Source organism: Trichechus manatus, unplaced genomic scaffold (genome assembly GCF_000243295.1).
Source record: "Trichechus manatus latirostris isolate Lorelei unplaced genomic scaffold, TriManLat1.0 scaffold00054, whole genome shotgun sequence".
NCBI lineage: Eukaryota > Metazoa > Chordata > Mammalia > Sirenia > Trichechidae > Trichechus > Trichechus manatus.
Genome location: NW_004443990.1, coordinates 15,150,420 through 15,172,470, shown reverse-complemented (window position 1 = coordinate 15,172,470; position 22,051 = coordinate 15,150,420). Strand labels below are relative to the sequence as shown.

The window sequence follows — 22,051 nt, the reverse complement described above, 5'->3', positions numbered from 1 at the left end:
ACGGCTGAAGCGGCACCGCGCCTCCCGCGCCTCCCGGCTGAAGGCGCGCCAGTGAGGACACGCCGGCTAGTCGCGCAGGGCAGACACCTCCCCCTCCGGGGCCGGCCCCTGTCCGCGGCTGCCCAGCTCCCACACACTCGCACACACACCCACACAAACACCCCAGGCACACACATACATACATACCATCGCCCTCCCACTCACACAAAAATTCACACACAATACCTCCATCCGCCCACATGTATTCCTTCTAGTACACATCACACACACACACTCATGCACTGATATCCAACTTCACACACCCTAGAGAGACACACATACACTGCAAGTCCGTTCCATAGGGCATACACACATCCAACCCACCCTGTACAGACCCACACCACACACTCTCATACATTCATGTACTGGACACCCTCCCATTCTCACTCTCTCTCTCACACACACACACACACACACACACACTCCCTCTGTCCTCATACCGACAGAAACACACACACATAAATACACTGCATGGACACCCTTCCGTGTATGCACACCACACACACTCTTTACACCCTCCCATGCATACACACACGTGGTCCACACATTCCAGAGACACATTCACAAACATACTCACTCTGCCCCTAAAAGTCCACCAGAGCCCCTCACATACCCATACACCCCACACAAAGCCCTCACAGAGACATCCACAGAGCCCACTTGGCATACAAATGACAGGCAGACCCTGCCCAGCACGCGTGCGCCATGCATGGAAGCCATGCCCTCTCAGATGAGGCACACACACACTCTTAACACCCCCACACCAGAGTTCTAACATTACATACTAAAGCCCCCAGTGGAGCCCCCACTGTGACCTCCAGGGAAGTATGACTGGCCCTCTCTTCCTCAGGACACCTTCCTTGCCCACTAGCTCTAACCAGAGGGTCCACCACCAAACTGACAATGGGCTCTGAGCTCGCAGACTGCCCCCCACAACTCACTATGTGAGTCAGAAAGGAAGCCCTACGGTGAGCCCTCCTCCCCTTTCCTGGCTCTCTCTTCCCAGGCGAGCCAGCAGAGGCCTTGGCAAGTAGGTGTGTGATCACTACCACCATTTCTATCCCACGTGGCTGTTCACAGTGTGCTTCTCCCCACAGCCATTCACTGTGGCCTGGGGCCACTACTGTGACCCAATTTTCAGAGAAGGAAACTGAGGCCCAAGTGCACATAGCTTGTTATGGAAGCACCAGGACTCAACCCCAAAACCCTCATTCTGACTTTGGATCTTATACCCAAATTCTAGCTAGCAGCCAGGGAAGAGAGGCTGGGGGTAGGGTGGGGAGGGGCTCCAGCCCAACCCTGCTCCCATATCTAGGAGGAGGAGTCCAGGAAGAAGAGTCCCAAGCGTTGGGCCATTGTGGGGTAGCTCCCAGAAGGGAAACCAAGCAAAACAGTCAGTCCCCCCTTCCCTCCCCATCATCAATACTTAAAAACAGCTCCTCCCCATCTCCCTGCCCTGTCCATCACCACTGTTCTCAGGTAAGGACCTGCCTGGATAGTAGGCCATACAGGAGGTACTTGATTGAGAAAGGGGTCTGAGATTGGAGAGGCAGAGTGGGGAGGAGAATCTAAGGGGTAGAAGGAAAGGAGGAGAGTGGGATGAACAAGGTGTTGGGAGGCCTAGAAGCAGAGGGATGGGAGAGGAGATGGGACAGAGGGAGGGGTGGGGAGCCTGAGGGCACAGAAGGAGGAAAAATAGAGGACCGTGGGGAGGGGGGGTTGGGCAGGATTGAGGGAGGGAGAAGGAAGAGAGGAGGAAGGGTGAGGGTGAGGCTTGTGGGGGCGGCCCTCGGCCAGTGTCAGCCAGGGAGCGGTTTTGTTCTCCTGTTTCCTGTTTGCTGCTTGCTGGGCCCCTGTGCAGGAGCTGGACCCCCACCCCCACCCCTGGCGGAAGCCAGACGGGAAGAGTGAGGCTGCCACCAGCGCTGAGTCAGGCGAGCTTTGGGGCAGAGCTGGAAGGGACCTCAGGGGAGCAGGACAAATGCTCTCATGGCATTCCCATCAGCACCCCTTCCCCCAGCCACCCAATCACTAGGAAACCTAGGATTCTGGGTTGGAGCTACTCCTGCCCTTGCTGAGAGGCTCAAGAGGCAACTCCCAAAGCCAATGGCTTCCCTGTCACATTCCCCAAAGGCCAGACACTCATAGACCAGCTGGAAGTGCCAGTAAGAGATTCTCAACCATGTCAGACTCTGTGGCCCCAAGCGAGGGCAACAGCCACAGGGATGTCCTAGGCTTAGAGCCTGTCCTACTCTCCCAATAAGTGGCCGGTAAGTCCCTCCAGCTGCCTAACTTCCTTTCCTCTTGCTACAAGTCCAGTTCCTGCTTCCCCTCTCATGCCCCATGGAGCCTCAACAACCAAAAGGGCTGCTGTGTGCCTAGAGCAAGAATCTACCTCCCTAGGTACTACTGAGGGCTCTGGGAGTTGCAGAGAGGGGTAAGCAATATGGGGTTTCTGCATGCAAAGACCCTGGAAATAATCAGCCATATTTACAATGTCCATTTCCTGCCCTTTAACCTAGCAGGGACATAAGGCCCAGCAAAGCAGGTAACTAACTCTCCCAACACAAACCCCCACCATTCCTACCACCTCCACACCAGCTGCCTCTACCGGGACTTCGGGAGGTGGATGTACATTATAGAGTCTCGAAGGTTGTACACAGTTGTACATAAATGATCCTCCAGGCCTGGGGCACCTCTCAGCATCCCCCCCCCCCGCCATTTCCTCTGGGAAAGGAATGTGGGGTGGGCCCCAGAGGGTGGTGGGGGAGGGGGCTGAGGGCTGGGAAATACAAGGCCAAGGCGTTGCTGAGATTCTATTCCAAGCCTTCCTGCCTGTGGTGAGTCCTCCTCCCCATACACCCTCCCCAGCTTCCTCCCCCAAATCAAAAATGACCCCACTGAGCAGCCCCTCCCATCCCCCTATAGTCTGACCAGCTTGCAAAATCCACTCAATCTCATCTTTCTGAGAATCCCTGGGTGGGGTTTGGGGGCTGCACCCTCAAGAAGAGAATATCCAGTCTTCCCTGTGACCTCTCTCTCCAAATGAGATAACCATCCTTTACTGATTGAAAGTACTTTCACTTTATCTCGTTTGATCTTTACCCTAAGAACTGGATATGGAAGGCTTGTTTTTATACTCATTTTTCAGATATTGAAACTGAGGCTCAAAGAGGACAAATGATTGACTCAAGGCCTCACTTTTACTAAGTTAGGATCAGACCCCAGGCCTTCTAACCCCTAACCCTAACCCTAACCCAACTCTTTCCACTACCCTCTTGTTTATCCATTCAGCCACCATGTCTTGAGTGCCAGCTGTGGGCCAGGTGCTGTGCCAGGGGCTGGGACTCACTGGCAAATAAGACAAGCACAGTTCCTGCCCTCAGGGCACTTACAGTTCTAGTAGCATTGTCCCAGCTCCTGAAACCTTTGGGGGTCCCCAAGTTCCAGACTTAAGTTCAAGCCAGTTGACTTCACCCCCACTAAAGGAGATCCACACACACCAAGGCACACCCAACCTCAGAGGTGCGGGGCCTCTCCTGTCTAGGAGGGGACAGTTTGTTTGAGGGTGAGGACAGGGGCTGGAGGAGGGAAGTCTGCAGCTGCAAGAGGCTGGCACCCAGGACCTGGGGAAGGGGAGGAGAATGTCCTGGGGCCTGAGGGTCAGGGGGTAGGAAAGGAGGGAAACTAAGAGGCCTGAAGGGCACGTGGTTAAGGAAGTGAGAGAGAGGGGCTCAGGGTCAATCCCGCCTGCTTTTCCTTCCTCTGGCTTGCTTAGTGTCTCCTCCCAGAATGCAGGACCCAAACCACAACGTTACAAACAATGCCCCCACCCCCAGAGAGCCATCCGGCATTTATGCAGCTCCGTCTGGTCCCACACACCCATGGCACACCACCAACCCCAGACCCATAACCACCCCCACAACCTCGCAAGCAGCAACCCCTACCCCCACCGGTGCCGTCCATCCCAGGCATACAGGCAATGCCACACCAAAGGCAGGCCTGCCAGCCCACACCAGGGCTTCTGACCCCTGCCCCAGTCTCCTCCCTCAAGGGCAACCGCCCCCTTGGTCCTCCTCCACCCTTTTGCCCCATTCAGAGCCTGGTTCCCAGCACTACTTGTGTCGTGGCTCCCGCCTGACATGCCCCAACGGGCCAAGTGGATGAACCTGCCAAGCAAGCCTGCGTCTCCCCAGCCCCCACAAAGCACAGATAGACCCATGTCACTGGGAACCTGGGGGCCCCACATTCAGTCTGGCCTGCTGGCAAGCAGTAGTTCTAAGGGTTTCCCCAGACCCCATGCCCTCCCCCTCCAGGGTCAGTCTTGCCCTGGGTTAGGATGGTTAGGATGGGTGTGACACTTCTCACTCACTCTCCAGCTCAGCCAAGGAAAGCTGGGAGAGGGAGCCCTACCATTAGGAGTAGAAGGAAGCAGTTTCCAATGGCAGACATCCCACCCCCATCCCACGGAGGGGCAGAGATAATCCCAAACAGCAAATGATCCCGAAGTTCTTTCAACGGCAGCGTAGTTTAGAGGTTAGCACGTGGGCTCTGGAGTCCTCTGGAGTCCAGGACTACCAGGTCCAAGTCCCATCTCTACCACTTTCTGGCTGTGAGAACTTGGGAGAGTTACTTAACTTCTCGGAGCCTCAGTTTCTCACCATTAAAATGGGAACGACACTGATTTCTACCTCATAGGTTACTGCAAGGATTACATAAATTAAAGAATGTCCTTAGCATAGGCCCTGAGCACACAGTAGATATTCAATAAAGGTTTTGATTGCCTTTTGGGTAGTCACACCCTCACACACCCAGCTACACCTACATTCAGACATGCAGACACTCCGCCACACGTACACAGACACATGACACATGCAGACACTTACAGGGGTCAACACAGACACAGTTGGACCCACTCACATGGGCATCACCACCCCTGGCACTGCCAGCCCTAGGTTTCTACAGGCTCCTGACCCACCCCAGTTCCTCCTGAGCAGAGGAATCATCAGGAGTCCTCCTTCCATCGTGGAGGCTTTGGCAACCTCAGAGCCCTGTCTTGCAGGCCCTTTGGAAGGAGGGAAGGGCCGGGCAGTGCAAGACCCCAGGATGGGGCCTGCTCCCAGCAGGCAAGAAGCATGGCAAAGGTGCCAGGCTGGCATGGCCTCCGCCCAGCAGGAGAGCCAGCTACCTCCTCAGGGACACAAGGGGGAGGGGAGAATGAAGAGAGCATCATTCCTCACTGTGGGAAATGAGCACTTGCAGAAAAGGGTGAGTCTGGAGCCAGCCACAAAGTAAACACCAGGGCTGTTGCCCAGGCAACCATGTGCCTGCGTGTGGGACAGGGCCCACCACAAGCCCTCTCCACGCCCTGATTTATGCCACTCGGCAGCCCCTCGGCTGTCTCAGTGCATGCCCTCCATGTATCCGTTCTGGTCTCTGGGCTTGTCTGGGCACATCCCAAAGAGAAGGGGCTGTGCCTCCCTGCTCAAACTGGGAGTGCCTGAAAGCAGGGGCTTTTTCACTCCATGTCAGCCTAGAGTCTCCCAGAGGGCATGGCCTGGGTCTCTCCCCTCAGACTGGAGAGTGCTCAAGGGCGTGGTCTCTATCTCCCCCATCAGACTGAGCACCCTCTAAGGACAATGGCTGTCCAATTTTCAGAAATCATTTGCCTACTAGAGGGTCTTGCACAAAGTAGGCAATCAAAAAATATTTGCTGAAAGGAGATGGAACAAATCAATGGGTCTCCCCTTAATGTCTAGGAGCAGGCCCTGTCCACACAGGTTGCCCAGGAAAGGACCTTCTCTGCCACCCCTCTCCACTGCATCTTCTCAGAGCCCCTATTGTGGTCTTTTGGACCCTGAAGGTCCCCACCCAGGGGGAGCTCCCCACCTAGGGGGAGCTCCCACGCTGCCGGGGGAGTCTGAACCTTGCACACAGTAAATTCTTGGTACTGATAAGTTTAGTCTGGGGCTGGACTGACGGATACATAAAGGTGCACCCCAAGGCAGCAGAATCTTGGAAGAGTTTTCTAGCAGAATCCCAGCTAAGTGGGGAGATCCTGCCCCCCAACTCTTGATCCTACATGGCACACACATGTCTATTCTCACCCACTAAGCTACCCAGCTCTTGGAAAGACATACCAGAGGCCCCATGCACACACACCCCCACATGCTTACACACCACTCATAACATATATACACAAGGGTATGCACACAGAGACAAGACCCTGTCCTCACAACAGTCTATGCACTCACTCCAAGAAAAATGTGCTTCACGCTGAAGGATGCACACAATCAAGGCAGAGACAGGCAGGCAGGTCCTGTGTACAGCAGAGCCCCCTGCTGGACCAGGTCTGTCATGCCCTACCTCCCTCAGTCCAGAGGGAGCAGAGTGTCATTCTGTCAACCTGCCTCCCCCGACTGCATTCTCCAAGCTCCTCAGCCCCCAGTCATGACCCAGGATCACCCCTGACCCATCTCCTGCAGAGGAGAAGGGTCCCCTGCAGAAGGACAGAGTGACTGTGGTGCCTTAGGAGGGATCTCCCTTTGGTCAAGGAGTACTAGGGAGAGGTCAGAGTCCCTTTTCAGTCTAGACCATGTTAGGGGCAGTCACTCCTGGAGGCAGGAGGATGCCTGCAATGACTCGTCTCCAAAATTTTCGTATCCATTCCCAGACCCCACACTGGACAGTTCATTTCGGAGGGAACTGGGGGCACACTCTGGGTATGGCTCACCCTAGGTCCTCCCTCCCATCTGCAGAAGTTCTTCCTGTTGTCTGACCACCTGGGCAGAGTCAGCAGGTGCACCCACTGGTTTCTTTCAGGGGAGAGCTCAGTCCTAGTCATGCTGAGACCACATCCCCTCCCGGGGCAGGTCTCAGCAGATTCCAAAAGTCTCCCCCAGGGTACATGGGGCTCCCTGCAGGGAGAGGTTCTCAGCCCCAACCCTGAAACCACCCAGCCCCTCACCCCAGGCCCTGCCCAACCCGCCCAGGTCACCCCTACCATCCCCTTCACACGTGGCCCTGCCTATGAGCTGAACCTCTCCCTAATCCAGCCTAGGAAGCCCCAGAGGGAGCTGGAGGGGTGGAGGGGGCGGTGGCTCCTCAGGGACAAACAACCTCCCTGGGCTTCTGCCCATGCAGGAGCTAGGATGATTTCTGGACTGGGCTCTGTGGTCAGAAGAGGACAGATGGCATCATCTTCAGCCCCAGACCCTGCCCCTCACCAGTCTGCCTGGCCCCAATTTGGGGACATGATAAGAGCCACGACAGTAATTAATATTTGTCCAGTGCTTACTATATGCCAGGCATGCTACACATGCATTACCTCATTTAACAGCTGAGCAATCTCTCCGGATAAGGGTCACACACACACACACACACACACACACACACATACACACACACCCACCATCACCACCACCCTGGCCTCCTGGCCCCCCACCCAGTTCTGGTGCTAAGTAGGGAATGCTGGGCTAACCCACAGGGGCACCACAGTGAGGCTCGTGAGAGAAGGGCCACTGTCACAGTATAAAGGAGGCTGACGGGAAGAAAGGGCTACATTTGCCATTGATAGTGACCTTGGCCTTTTTCTATGATCTCAAGGTTATCAGTCACGGTCACACCACAGGTTTTATTTCCTCAGGTACAAAACGAAGATAGGGACAGCAGCCTGACAAAGTTGCTGGGAACCAACAAATGGATGATGTTATCACCCAGCTCTACATCCCACCATCAGCAAGTTTACTCTGCTTCCCAAATGTCTCCTGAATCCACCCACTTTGCCACCTCCCCCACAACCCTGCTCTAAGATGCCATCACCTCTCTGGCCCCTGACAATCCAGCCTTTGTTTTAATATTACGACCATCAGGTCCTATGGCTTGTGCCTTGGTGTCCACACCCACCACATCCCCTTCTCTGTGCTCTGGCCTCAGGTCCTTTGCACATGCTGTTTCTGGAATGCTACTCTCTCTTCTCCAGCTCCCACACCCTCTACCTCATCAACCCACACCCTAATTAATTCCTACCCACCCTGGAGCTCTCAGCAAAAACATCGCTTCCAGAGATGCCTCCTCTGACTCCCAGACCAGGGTCCCTGGTCCCCGTGCATCCTCTCACAGCACTCTCAGAGTCGGTGTCTACTGATGAGGTTATTTTGACCAATGTCTCCCCCTTGGGGCTGTGAGTTCTGGAAGGCCAGGAGCACGCCTGCTTTGCTAGTGCATCCCCAGCTCCCGGCACAAGGCTGGTGCTCAGCACACCATTTCTGAATGTTGAGGAAGGAATAAGCCTCTCCTGAAGAGAGTCAGGGGTAGCTGGGCCCCCCATGCCTGGGAGGGGTCCACCTGGGGCAGGGTCTGTTTCAGATCTTTGCCCTTGCACCTGGAACCCCTTCCTCAGTGGAACCAGATCCAGAAAGTGGGAGTGATGGAATAAGGGAGTGAAGGGTGAGGAGGAAAGGGAAGCTGCTCCAATCCTCTCTGCAGTGTCCTCTGTCCCCTCGCTCCAGCTGGCTATGCTCCAGCCACCTTGCCCTCCTCATGCCAAGCCCTAGCCTACTCAGGGCTCACCCACCATACACAAAGGTCCCTCTCCCTGGAACATAATACTTGTCTCTCCCCTCCCCCATCTCTCCTTGACTGACCCCCTCGGCCTCCAGCTCTCAGCTTGACTGTTTCTGAAAAGCTTCCCTGACTGCAAGCTAAGGATGCCACAGCTAGCGTCAGGTCCGGATTCAAGCCCAGGTTTGTCTGCCGGCAGGGCCCAGGCTCGTAGCCATCTGGTTATGCGGCTCATTACTACCGGGTTTTCCCTCCAGGCACGGCCAAAAGTCACACCCCCTCTCTAGGTCTCAGTTTCCTTGTGCCAGCTCGACCATCACGAGGCAGCTCTGACACACCTAGATTCCACTAAGACTGGCTGAGAAGGCAAAGGGGAGAAGAGGTAGAGGGAGGAGGGGAGGTGGAGAAGAGGCGACAGCCTCGGCCAGCCAGACGTGAGAAACGCCAAGTATGCGAACTACGCCGGCCCCTGAGCTATGAATAGTGCAGCCCGGGCAGCAGCGGATCGGCCCTTCCTACCAAGCAGCCCCCTACTCCCGCCCTCCCACGCGAGCTCCGCACAGGGGGCCTGAAATGAGACCCAAGCCAAGGAGGCACACTTTTGGGGGCAGAGGCTGAGTGACAGAAACGAAGGGAAAGGGTGTGCTCATGCAAATGAGATGTAGAGGCCATCTCTGATTGGCGGATCCCTGACGGTGTAGGCACAGGCGGGACAGACTGGCAACAAGAGGGTGCTCTGCCCTCAGCCACCGTGTAGGCCCCTGCCCACACACCCTTCGACTCCATGCGGGCTGCGTTTTGAAAGCCTGGAGGTCCCTTCTGGTCACTCCATGACTGGAAGCCCACTGATGCTATGCAGCCTCTGGAGGCCTCTCACCCTCTTCCGTCAAGTGCCCTTCAGACTCTGCCCCCTTAAGACAGTGTCCCTGTCCACCCCAGTGCAGGTCAGCTTTGCCTCCTTGGAGCTCACGCCTGAGAGAAGCTGGGGCAATCACAACAGTACCCATCCCAGCCTCAGGACCCCCTGTCCTCATCGGTGACCACAGTGGGAAGCACACTGGGCTTAGAGGTGGGACACCAAGTTCTGGTTTAGTCCCATCCCTTGTGTCTTGTGTGCCCCTGAACAAGTCAGTTAACCTCAGAGCCCTGCTCCTCTTTCATCCTAGAACTATCAACTGGGCAGCAGCATTCCATGGCCCAGCACGAGGCTGGGCCCAGTGACTCTGTGGAAAGAGTGGCAGACAGACCCAGGTTCAGGTCCCAGCTGACCCTGGGCAAGTCCCTTCCCTCTCCTAGCCTCAGTCTCCTCAACTGTAAATGGGTCCATGAGGGGACTCAATGTTGAGTGCCTGGCACGTAGGGGTTGTTCAACAAATCTTAATTCCTTAATCCACAAAGGATTTTTGTAAATTAATAAAACAGTCCCTGATTTTATAAAGATCAAAGAGGTGGACAATCATCAAATAAAGAGGCTTTGGAACACAGTGATTAAAAGTTCCTAAATAGGATTCAGAGGAGCAGAGTTCAAATCCCAGCTTTGTCCCAATTCCTAGCTATGTGCCCTTGGACTAGTTACTAACCTCTCTGAGCCTGTTCCTACATTTATAAAATAGAGATAATCCTTTCTTCATGGGGTCATTGTGCAGTTTAAAGAGACAGTGTGTTAACTGCAGCACTATTCACAATAGCCAAAAGGTGGAAACAAATGTCCATCAACAGATGGCTAAACAAAATGTGGTGTATACATACAACGGAATAGTTCTCAGCTATAAAAAGAAATGAAGTCCTGATACATGCTACAACACGGATCAACCTTGAAAACATTATGCTGAGTGAAATAAGTCAGTCACAAAAGGACAAATAGTGTATATTGTATGATCCCACTTATATCTAGAATAGGTAAATGTATAAAAAACAAACGCACCAGGGGTGGGAGGGAGCAGGGGAAGGGAAAGTCATTGTTTAGGGGGCACTGAGTTTCTGTCAACGATGATAGAAAAATCCAAAAATGGATAGTTATGATGGTTGTACAACATGATAAACATAATGAATGTCACTGAACTGTACATGTAAAAATGTTAAACTGAAAAATGTTTTGATACATCATGATGTAGTGAATTACTATTATATGGTCCTTCTAGCCCTGGTCCTGTAACTCCCACAAAATGAGTGAGTGGAACTATGCAGATAAGATGCTTGTGGCCCACCAAGGGGATTGGACAGTCTTGTTAATGCAAATAAGGTGTGTGGAACACTTGCAGGGATGGGACCATGCAAATAAAGTGCATGAAACCCTTGTAGGGCACTGGTTGGTTTTTGCCATCCCCTGAGGCTTAAAGGCAGCCAACCCAGAGCCTGGAAGGGGACCTCACTACCATCAAGAAGAAGAGCCAGGAGCTGAGTGTGTCCTTTTGAATTGGGGTCCCTGCACTGAGAACCTCCTAGACCCAGGAGAAAGAATGAGCTGTAACACCGTAAGACAGTGAGAAGTGTTGGCAAGTACAGCAGAGTCCAGCTGCAGAGAAATGACAGTAGAAAAACCAGGAGACCCGTGCAGGACAGCATGGTGGGCTTTCTGGCCCATGAAGTGAGGTGGATACAGTGGGCTTCCTGGCCCACGAAGCAAGACAGCTGAGAGCCTCCAGGAAGTGGGGTGCTTCTGGGCACTTGTTGGTGGAGCTAGGCTTAACCAACCCACGGAGTGAGAGAGCTGAGTGCCTTTGGGCAGGAGGCTTCCTGGTGGAGTGGGGTGCCCCTGGGCACTTATTAGTAAAGCTAAAGAGCTTTGTAACACTTGCCTGAGCAGGGCAGAGGTCAAGCCGAGGACGAAGACAGCTGAGAATGAGGGCCAAGGGCTGAGGGAGAGGTCTGCCTGCGGACATGGCTGAGAAGAAGCTGTTTTAATTGAAGAACTGTATCTTGAGTTGTTCCTGTTACTTTCAAGTTGATCCTGATTCTGAATTGTAACCTGTTACTTCTTTAATAGACCTCATAATTGTAAGTATGGCCTGTGAGTTCTGTGTCGCCATTGCAACAAATTATCGAACCCAGCAGAGAAGTCCAGACAGCAGTGGGAGGGACGGCTGGTGTCAGAACTGGTTGGAGAGTGGAGGTATGTCTGATCTCCACCTTATAGGCAATCAGCTTTGGGCTGATGGTGATGGTGATTCTCCTCTCTCCTCCTGAAGTTAGAGGAGGTCTGATCTCATGCCATTTTTACATACATATATTTCTACCACAATTAATAAAAAGAGAGAGAGAGAGAGTGTGTGTGTGTGTGTGTAAAGTGCTCAGCACAGCAGTGTCTGGTACTAAAGCGCTCAATAAATGTTAGCTACAACCAATACTCCTGTTGTTATTATTGTGGTTATTACACCATAATGTCAAGTGTTATAGGAACGTTCAGTCTGTCTGTCAACAATAATCAGTCAACGGGGCCTACTATGTGCCAGGCATTGGTCTAGAAGCTGGAGATAAAGCAGTGAACAAGACAAAGTCCCTACCCTTATGGGGCTTAAGGTCTAGTCCTCGGTCTAGTCCTCAGAAAAGGGATTTCCCTTATATTTGAGAAAGTCTTCTTGTGGGAGTGTGGGGACTTTACAGAAAAGGTGAATTTGAACTGGGCTTTGAAAGATGAAAAGGAGTTTGAAAAATGGAGAGGGCAAGGAAAGACATTCCAGACAAGGGGACGAGATGGTGTAGTAAGTTTCTGAAAAGTGGAAAAAGTGATGTACCCCATTCCTATCCCATCTTCTTTACCTCCAACTCCTGTTTCAGCCCCCATCATCTCTCACCTCCACTGCTTAACAGCATTACATGGCTCCACAGTATCTATGGGAGCAAGTCAAGTTCCCCAATATGGCATGAGGGGTCCACCATTATGGTGGGAGGGAGCAGCAGGACCTGGCCCTTGGTGGCCTTGGCAACCTCATCTCTCTTTACTCTCAATTTTGCACTCATTGATTCCTTAACAGGCCAGGCTGTTTCACATCTCCTTGCCCTTCATGCTGGCTCCCTCTGCCTGGAACACCCTTGCTCCCTTCTCCTCCACCCCTCTTCTGTCTGCCGGGCAAATACATTTCAAGCCTTGGCAAGCCTCAGCTCCTCAGTGAAGTTCTTCCCCTCAAAGCTAAAGAAGCTTTAGAAAAGGTAGAGGCTCAGCCCATGTTTATTGAGGGGACCCTGGGGTCCCCCATAACACTCAAGAGCAAACCCAGATTCCAGGCAGGCACAGGGAGAACCTCTGCACACGGTGGTGCCACAGAGAAGTAGGACATAATCGTATTCTCTTCATCCACTGCCTGAGTACCTCTGCCCTCTCCCCTCTCTCATGATACGACTCCTATTTGTACTTCAAGGCTCAACTGGGAGGTGGGGGGAGGGAACCACCTTCTCTGGGAGGTGCACCGGGGAAGAAGAGACCGCCAAGGCTCTTCCTTGTCAGGAAAGGTAGCAGTGGCCACAAGGACTGGCTTAGGATTCAGAAAGACTCTGATTTAACTTCTTAGGTGAAGTTGGAGCCCTGGGGGCGGAGTGGTTAAGGGCTCAGCTGTTAATCAAAAGGTTAGCAGTTCAAATCCACCAGCTGCTCCTTCGAAACCCTACAGAGGCAGTTTTACTCTGTCCTATAGGGTTGCTATGAATCGGAATTGACTCAACAGCAATGGGTTTGTTTGTTTGTTTGTTTGTTTTTTGGGGGGGTGAAGTTATTTACCCTCTCAGGGTCTCAGTTCTCACATCTGTAAATATACAACCACCTCATGATGGCCCTTGGAAATTGACCAAAAGGCATGTCATGAAAGAGCCCTCAACTTAACCATAGGTTTGAAAACAGGAGACAAGAGACTAACCTTATCTGGTATCCCTGGGTGGTGTGAACGGTTAAGCACTTGGCTGCTAACCAAAAGGTTGAAGATTCAAGTCCACCTAGAGGTGCCTTGCAAGAAAGTACTGGTGATCTACTTCCAGAAGATCACAGTCACTGAAAACCCTACAGAGCAGCTCTCCTCTGACACACGAGGACACAATGAGTCAGAGTCCACTTGATGGCAACTTGATGGTTTCTGATTTTTTTTTTTAATAGCAATTCTACCCAGCAGTACTGTTTCCATTCTGGTAAGACCTTTCTGACCACATTAACACTCAAATGCCATCACAGGGAAGACAATAAATTGGTAGGTTCCACACAGCATTTGGCATATAGTATATGCTCAATAAATGATAGCCGCCGTCATCACCAGGGACAGACCACTGTCCGAGCACATATGTAACTCACTAGCTTGTGTCTGCTGCGGATCTGTCTCCCCAGTTTGACTGGGCCATTTTTATATTAATATTTTTGGGAATGGAGGTGAGGGGTGTTCTGGACTGGCAGACACATCCCAAGACCTATGGTTATAAAACCTTAATCCGTTGCCATTGAGTCAATTCCAACTCATAACGACCCTATAGAACACAGAGAACTGCCCCATAGGGTTTTCAAGGAGCAGCTGGTGGATTTGAACTGTGGACCTTTTGGTTAGCAGCCATAGCTCTTAACCACTGCACCACTAGGGCTCCTATAAAACTTTAGTGGAGACTTTTTGTCTGGCTTTTGGGTAGTAGGTAAAGACAGACAGGGAACACCTTGAGGACAGGGCTGTGTCATATTTATCCAGGTCCCAAGAGCCACAGAGAGAGCCTAGAACACAGAGGCCATGCAAGAAATGATAGCTGAATGAATCAAGGCTGGTTTGCACTAAGATTCCAACCTTTGCTTGATTTTCCCAAGCCCTGAGCCTTCTAGGGTCAGGTGCCTCCCCTGCCCCAGGCTGAAATTAGGGAGAGGACAGGAGGGATGCTCTAAGCAAGCTGGGCCTGGGAATGGCCACAATCATTCTCTCAGATAATGCTTTCCTAGCACTGAGGGGGCCTCAGCCTCTGCGAGCTGCTGGATGAAGAAAAGGTCCCAGCAGGGAAGGAAGGGGAACTGTTTCTCCCACCCATCAGCAGCCCAGCCTTGATCCCTGCCTCTCATTTCCTGTCTCCCATTCTCCCCTCTTGCAGACACCCAACCCCTTCCTGGACTCTGGGCCCTAAGCTCAGCTGTCACCCTCATCCCCCAGGTGCTGCAGGGTGGAGGGGGGGCACGGGGCCAAGGCCTCATTAGAGCTAATGAGGGCTCAGCTCTACAGATGCCAGCATAAGATACCAGAGAGTCCAGAATGCCCACAGCACCCATCACGTCCTCGGGGCCTCAGTTTTCGCCTCCCCTTCCCTTGGGAGGAGCCAAGGTCACACCTCCGGAAGATGAAAGGGAGATTTAGAAGAATCTTGCCAAGCACAGAGGGCGCCATGAAGACAAGGAGAGATGGGGGTATGGAGTGGCGTGCACTGGAAAATATCAGGGTGGGGCAGGGTTTTCACGTGGACTACCAAAGGCGCCACTGTCCACTGCTCACTCCAAAACCCACAGTCCCCCTTCCTACTTGGACCTTGGGACTCAACAGCAGAAACTTCTCCTTTCTCTCCTCTTTCCATGGAATCACCACTAAAAGCTGAAGGGACTTTGGGCATGTCTCCTCTACCCTCGTGTTACAACTCAGCAACAAGAGGCCCCTTCCTCTTCTTGCCTGGCTTTCATCCTGTCTCTTCCTTCCACACTTGCCTGTCCCTTCCCCTCTGCCTCTATCCCCTTGGCCTGTCATTTCTCTAGGCCTCAGTTTCTCCATGAGTCAAATGGTGAGGCAAGGGGTAGAGGGCAGCCTCTAAACTCCCTCCAGCGGAAACATACAAGATGTCCCCTCTCTGGTCGGCTTCTCTCCTCCCTCCCTTCTTCCCTCTGTTTGGGGAACAATACACAGCTTCCTCCACATTGAGAAAGAGGGAAACGCAGGGTGGAGGGTGGGGGTCTCCACTTCAGCCTCCCCTTCTGGTCTTTTGGGGATCTCCGAAGCAGGAAAAGCTCCAGATAGCCCAGGTCCCCGCCCCTCCCTCCTATCAAGGGCTCGAAGTCCTGTGTCCACACCTGATTCTTTCCAAAGAGCTCTCATTATTTTTGAGGAAATTAAAAAGTCAGAAGAAGCTGTTGACTTAGAAACTCACGGTCAGACAGAAATCAGACTGGGGACTGTTAGAAACCAGGCACAGGACCAAAATGAACTCTACCCCTGCCTATATCAACCCCCCACATGGAAGCCGAGACCCCTGGACAGGACATCCTCCCACATGGCTCCCACATGTCCCCCTAGCCTGACCACATGCTCCAGCCCACACACCTCCTGCTAGCCTGCCCACCCCAAGAGGCCTGCACAGGGGCTGTTTCTATCCCTTAGGCCTTGACTAGTGGGTCTCTGTCATCCCCCATGCCCTCCCAGGGTCTCCAGCTGAGCTTTGAAAGGGTCACTTCAAAGAGGACCTGGCTCCTCCGCCAGATTCCCTGTGGCTGGGGACAAAGGCCCCACTGTTCCCCCGACCCGACCCCCGGCTGCCCCCAAATGCACTGGGCATAAGAAGTCTTTCTTTCCCCAGTTCCGCTCCTTACAGGCCTGGGCTCCTTGCCACCCAGAGTAGCCCTGGCCCCTCCTGCAGGAGAGGCGGAGGGGAGCGAGGCAGGGAGCCACCAGTCTCCTCTTACCCACAAGTAACCCTCTTGGGAAGCCAGGCTGCAGAGGCAGCCTGGGGCAGACTTGAGGACCAGCGGCCTATGTTCCTCACTACCCCTCAACCACCAAGCCCTTCCCAGGCCTGCGATAACCTCCGTCCTCCTCCTAGCCATCAGAACCATACCCATGCTTCCAGGCCTCCTCCAAGCAGCCTCATGGGATTCCCTCTTCCCCGAGGAGGCTCAGAGCCCACACCATGGTCCAGCCTCTCACAGTCCCAGGAGGCTGTGTGTCTGCCTTCTCTCCTCAGTCCCCAAAAGCAGGAACCAGGTCTCATCTGTGCCTCTCATCTCCTATCACATGGTCCTGATCTCAAAACAGGCCCTCAAGGTTTTCTGTGTCAGCCCCCTACCCAGTGCCTGAATTGTCTCTAGTCCACGTCATGTCCAGTGCTTGCCCACCTCCAGTGATGGGGGCCTCAGCACCTCCAGGGGCAGCTCATTTCCTCTTCAGATTGGCCATAAAAGTGTGTTGCTTCTCATTTCCATCCATTGATTATTGTTTGTTTAATAACAGTTGCTACAATTATTGAGGTTACCAAATGTCAGCCACTTTATCTGTATTACCTCATTTAATCTTCTCAACAATTTGGAGGGATTATTTCAGCAATAAGAACATTCGATTAAATAACTTGTCCAAGATCATACAGCAAATAAGGGGTAAAGCTGAAATCTGAACCTCAACGGGCTGAAGGCCGGGCCCAGACACTCAACCACAAGGTAATCTTGCCTGCCTCCTAATGTACAGAGGGGTCATGCCAAGGCCAGGCCACAGAGAACAAGACCTCTCATCTCCCACGGGTAGCTTGTCCATGTAGACGGTAGACCATATCCCCCACACTAAGTCCTCTTTTCCTAGCCAGCTCCTCACCAACTTTTGTCAGCAGATGACATGTGGCATGGGGATAGAGTGACTCATGTTAATTCAAACCAGCAAAATGAAGCAGAGGGAGTCGGGGGGAGAGATAACCTCCCCAGGGGCAGGGGGTTAGAGGAGTTGACCCTGGGCCTAAGGTTTAGGACCGGAGGTGGCTGAAGATCCAACAGTCCTGCTCATGAGAGATGGAGAATTGATAGCTATGACGGACCCTGTGCCAAACCAGACACTCCATCCACCTTTCAAATGAAAGGGACAGAATCTTCTACCAACGTGATGCACTGGGCTGAACATCTCAGAGGCAGAGAGATAAAAAAGGAATGAAAAAAAAAAAAACCAAACCCATTGCCATCGAGTCGATTCCGACTCATAGAGAACTTATAGGAAGGAGTAGAACTGCCCCATAGGGTTTCCAAGGGGCACCCGGTGAATTCAAACTTCCAACCTTTTGGTTAGCAGCCATAGCTCTTAACCACTACACCACCAGGTTTTCCAAAAAAGGAACAGGCCTCTTTAAACTGACCTGTAGCCTTTTCCCATGTGTCCGTCCATACCTCCGCACTGACCTCTTGGAACTTTGGGGGAAAAGGGGAGGGAGCAGAGAGAACCTAGCAGACCGGTGGAGCCCTCCCCATCCTGTCAGGCCTTGGAGCCTTCCCTTCCTTGCAGAGCATACAGCACAGTGATGCACGTCTAGGCTGCCTTCCCAAGACCCTGACCCCTGCTACTTCTGAAGGGTTAGATTACAGGATTCTATGATTTTTCCCATGCAGTGTTCCATCATTCACATAGTCAGTCAGTCAACAAACATTCCCTGAGTTCTGGCTGTGTGTCAGGTAGGCACTGCAGATATCAAGACAAACATGACATCTCAGAGGCCTCTTGGAATGAAGTTAAGAGCACAGTCAACTTCTCAGCTTCACCACTTACTGGCTTTGTGACCACAGGAAGCCACATAATCTCTTTGTGCCCGTTTCTTCATCTGTCAAATGGGATAATAATGGTGCATTGGTTAAAGCACCCAGCAGCTAACCAAAAGGTTGGCAGTTTGAAATTACCAGCCACTTCATGGGAGAAAGATATGGTAATCTGCTTCCATAAAGATTACAGCCTTGGAAACCCTATGAGGCAGTTCTAACTCTGTTCTTCAGGGTCACTACGAGTTGGAATTAACTCGACGGTAACAGGTTTGGGTTTTTTGGTTTACCCACTATTGTGGTAAGCACTATGAAAGCAGTTGCCATTACTATTTTTCTTGCCCTCAAATAACCCCAATCAGGGAGACTGACTTGTAGACTGACTGTCACAGTGCCAGGGATGGAGCTGGGCATGGGGCACCCTGGGAGGCTGGAGGAGGGGCCGCTCGCTGGCCTGCACTTGACAAACATTTATGGAGAGCCACTCTGTGCCAGGCGCTGTGCTGGCCACTGGGGACACAGATGAACGGGACACATTGTCCACTCATCCCTGCTCCTCCCTGCCCTCCCTTCTTCCTCCCGGGGCCCAGTCCCAAAACTCAGCACTGAGGGGAACACCGAGGACAGAACCGTGTAGGGAAAGGCATGGCATGGGAGCCTGGGAGCCTGGGAGCCAGGAGGCCTGGGTTCTTGTCTACCACCAACATGTTAAGTGACCTTGGGCACTCTCTGGCCTCAGTTTCCCCACTGAGGGAGTTGGGCAAGTGATGACTACCTCTACCCCACAGGGCTTTAAACTTGCCCCAAAGTCCAGTCCCAAGGCCTGATGGCCAACTGAGGCAGTGGGGGAGGGGATGCCCACTGCTTGCCGGTACTGACTGGCACTACCCTGCTGACAAGCTGGCACCATTTCACATGAAACAGGGGGGCCTGGATCTAAACGTGGGTTGTTTGAAGGGAATGACGGGGGTACTAGGGGAAAGGCAGAGCCAGCTCCCACAGGCCCTATTCATGACTTTCTCTGGGGAGGGAGAGAGAGTAGGATAATTAAAACCAGCCTTTGTCTAAATCCCTGACCAAGCCAATGCCTCACCTTCAAACCCCTGCAGCCAGCAGGGCAGGGCTGATGCCCCTTTGGAAGGAAAACACCAATGAAGCAAGCCTAAGCCCAAGTGCTATGAGCTGGCATCTGGGGGCTGGAGGTGGGGAGGAATAAATAACTTACTTCTCCACCCACCAAGCACAGGCGGACACCTGAGGCTTTGCTGCTCTTGGGGCCTCTGGTCCCCATCCCTGTCCTAGCTGGAAGATGAACCACTGAGCTCCAGTCCAGCAAGAAGGTAATCTTGACCTTGGGCTTTGTCCAAAACGGGCCCAGATTCAGAGTGGAGAGAGACAGTGGGACAAGGCTGGTCCTGAGAAGCCAAATAGTGAGGGTGAGAGAATGGAATCTGGAGCTGGGTTGCGGGGTTCCTAGCCTCGCTCTGCTACTCGCTATTTGGCCAAGTTATTAGCTCTCGGCGCCTCAGTGTCTTCAACTGTAAAGTGGGTATAATAATGGTATCCACCTCATGGTGTTGTTGTGAGGATTAAATGAAGTAATTTATATAAATCCTGGACCAGAGTAAGTGCTATCTGTATCTTAGTTATTAGTTTTGCTATTAATTCAATTCCCCTTCCTTAAAAATATTTTTTCCAGGCACTAGTTTATTTGCATATCCTATGAATCCCTCTGGATTTCTCCCTCAGAATCCAACATCATCGGAATCCCTAGAAGTTCACCTAAATATCTAGTTGCAATCCCTCATACTGTAACATATATTTTCCTCCTTTGTAACCTCTCTCTTAACCTTATACATCATGAAGTCCCTTTAAGTATCCCTGCAATGAAGGAAGAAGTCATAAGTGCTCCTATCCACTCCAGACCTGTTCCTGTAACCAGCACCCTCCTTCATCCCCACTCCCATCCATGCTGAGAATACTGCACCCCTGGGAGGCCAGGCAGGCCTCTAGCTCCTCTTCCCCACAAACTCAGGGTTGGCCTCAGCAGGGGGTACAGAGGCCCCCATCCAGGCTGCCCAAGCACAAGGCCTCTTCTCCAGGTCCAGTCCCTCCCTGCTTGGGCTAGGAGGAAACTGAAGTCTTGGGGAAAAGTCAAAATACCCAAAAGAAAAGTTCAGTGACCTGACCCCTCCCCTACGGCCGGTCTCATTCCCCATGGTGTCACAATGCCACCTTCCTAATAACACCTCCCTAATCAGAATCAGGAGCCCTGGTGGCACAGTGGTTAAGAGCTACAGCTGCTATCTAAAAGCTCGGCAGTTCGAATCCACCAGCCGCTCCTTGGAAACCCTATGGGGCAGTCCTACTCTGTCCTATAGGGTTGCTGTGAGTCAGAATTGATTCAACAGCATCGAGTTTGGGTTTGGGGTCGGAATCGACTTGGCAATGGGTTTAGTTTTTGTCCCCTAGCTTTATCATGTGCTCTATCATCAGGATAGCCGGCTTTTAGCCAGAGCCCGAGCCCCGCTCTGCAACAAAGGACACTAACACCCACCCTACACATCCACAGTGGGTTTGGATGATTTACCGCTCTTATCACTCCTGAGAGGGGCTGGGATGCAGGGACTTGGAGCTTCCAGCCACTTTGGGGTGAGCTCAACCACCTTGTGGGCAAGTGGAGGAGGAGGCTGGGGCTGGGGGCCTTTGGACTGCATTTGGAGGTAAAATGACTGGTTATGTAATCAAACTTCATATCACAGGCCAACAAGCACATCTCACTGAGGGCCAGCCACTTTTGGGAATGGGGCTGCTGCCCTGGCAGAGGCGGGGAGTCACATGGGATCAACCACCATCCACCCCCTGCGAGGCCGAGGACAGGGGGAGGGTGGGGAGGGTAAGGGGTGGAGATGAAGTATGTGGTGTGTGGAGAGCAGGAACTTATGTTTTTTGTTTTTTTTTTAATTTTTACATTTATCACTATTTGTCAACCTCTTTAATTGTGTCTATAGCCAACCATATGTACTCAAACCCAAGGGACTCATGTTTAATGACCTCTGCCTCCAACCCCTGTCCATCCTGAATTTCAAGTTTGTAATTAGGAAACAGATTTCGGCAGAAAGTGGGGGCAAGGGGGAGAGAGATGCAGATGAAGGGAGAACTGAGCACACATCCAGCTTCCAGGCTCCCAAATGGTTTGTAAAGCCCCAGATCTGTTCCAACACTGGGAGCAGGGCTGGGGAGGAGCGGCCCTAACTCCTTCAGCCCTGTCAAAAGAGGAAGATGCCTCAGCCCAGGCCTTGACCCCAACCTGGACCCCAGGGAACTTCTTGTCCAAGTTCAGGAAACTTCTGGCCTGAAAGTATTCAGCCCTGCAACTTGGGTCGGGGGAGTGCGTGTTGAGTCCAGCAGGACTAGGCTGTCAGGCTCAGAGGAAGGGGCTGGCTTCATGGGGGCCAGGAGGCCCCTGCTGGCCCCTCCCCAGCCTCAGCAGCTGGCAGATCAAAGACCAAGCAAAGCATCCCAGCGCTAAGTAATGCCCCTGGCACCCGGCGCCCAGACCTACCCACGGCTAGCCGGAGAAGGCAGCGGGGAGGGCAGCCGCCCCCGCGGGGCCAGGGTCCAGAGACCATGCTTCCCTTCCCCAGGACCCAGCGGGCGACCGACCCCCGGTGGGCAGCACGTCGCGCGGTCTGGCCCAGCGGGGACTAGCGTGGCTCCAGGAGGGGGGTGTCCGGCCGCTGTGGCCGAGGACATCCCGCTCCGGGAACCCCCTCCCCCACCCTCTCTCCCTCCAGCTGTGCCGGGGCCTCGCCAACGGAAAACGAAAACTCCGGCAGAGGAAACAGCCGCAGTCGCCCCGCCTGGGAAACCCGGACAAAAGGCGTGGGCCTCCCGCTCCCGCTGCCCGGCCGCCGGGGGCCTGGCACCGCCGCTCGGGTCAGCGCCGTGCCCTGGCAGCCCCGTGCCCGTCACGGTCCCCTCCCTGCCTCCTTCCTTCCCGCCCCCTTACCA

At 53.1% G+C, this 22,051-nt stretch overlaps 1 protein-coding gene across 1 annotated transcript in view; it reads right to left on the bottom strand.

Moving 5' to 3' along the window:
• Positions 1-21,793, bottom strand: part of ARHGAP23 (Rho GTPase activating protein 23) — a 69,229-nt gene extending 47,436 nt beyond the window's left edge. The window contains exons 1-2 of the mRNA XM_004378122.1: positions 21,603-21,793; positions 17,644-17,695 (exon numbers count right to left, since the gene is read on the bottom strand). Coding sequence (XP_004378179.1) covers positions 17,644-17,695; positions 21,603-21,793 — 243 coding nt within the window. The remainder of the gene's footprint in view (positions 1-17,643; positions 17,696-21,602) is intronic.
• Between the last annotated feature and the right edge of the window lie 258 nt (positions 21,794-22,051).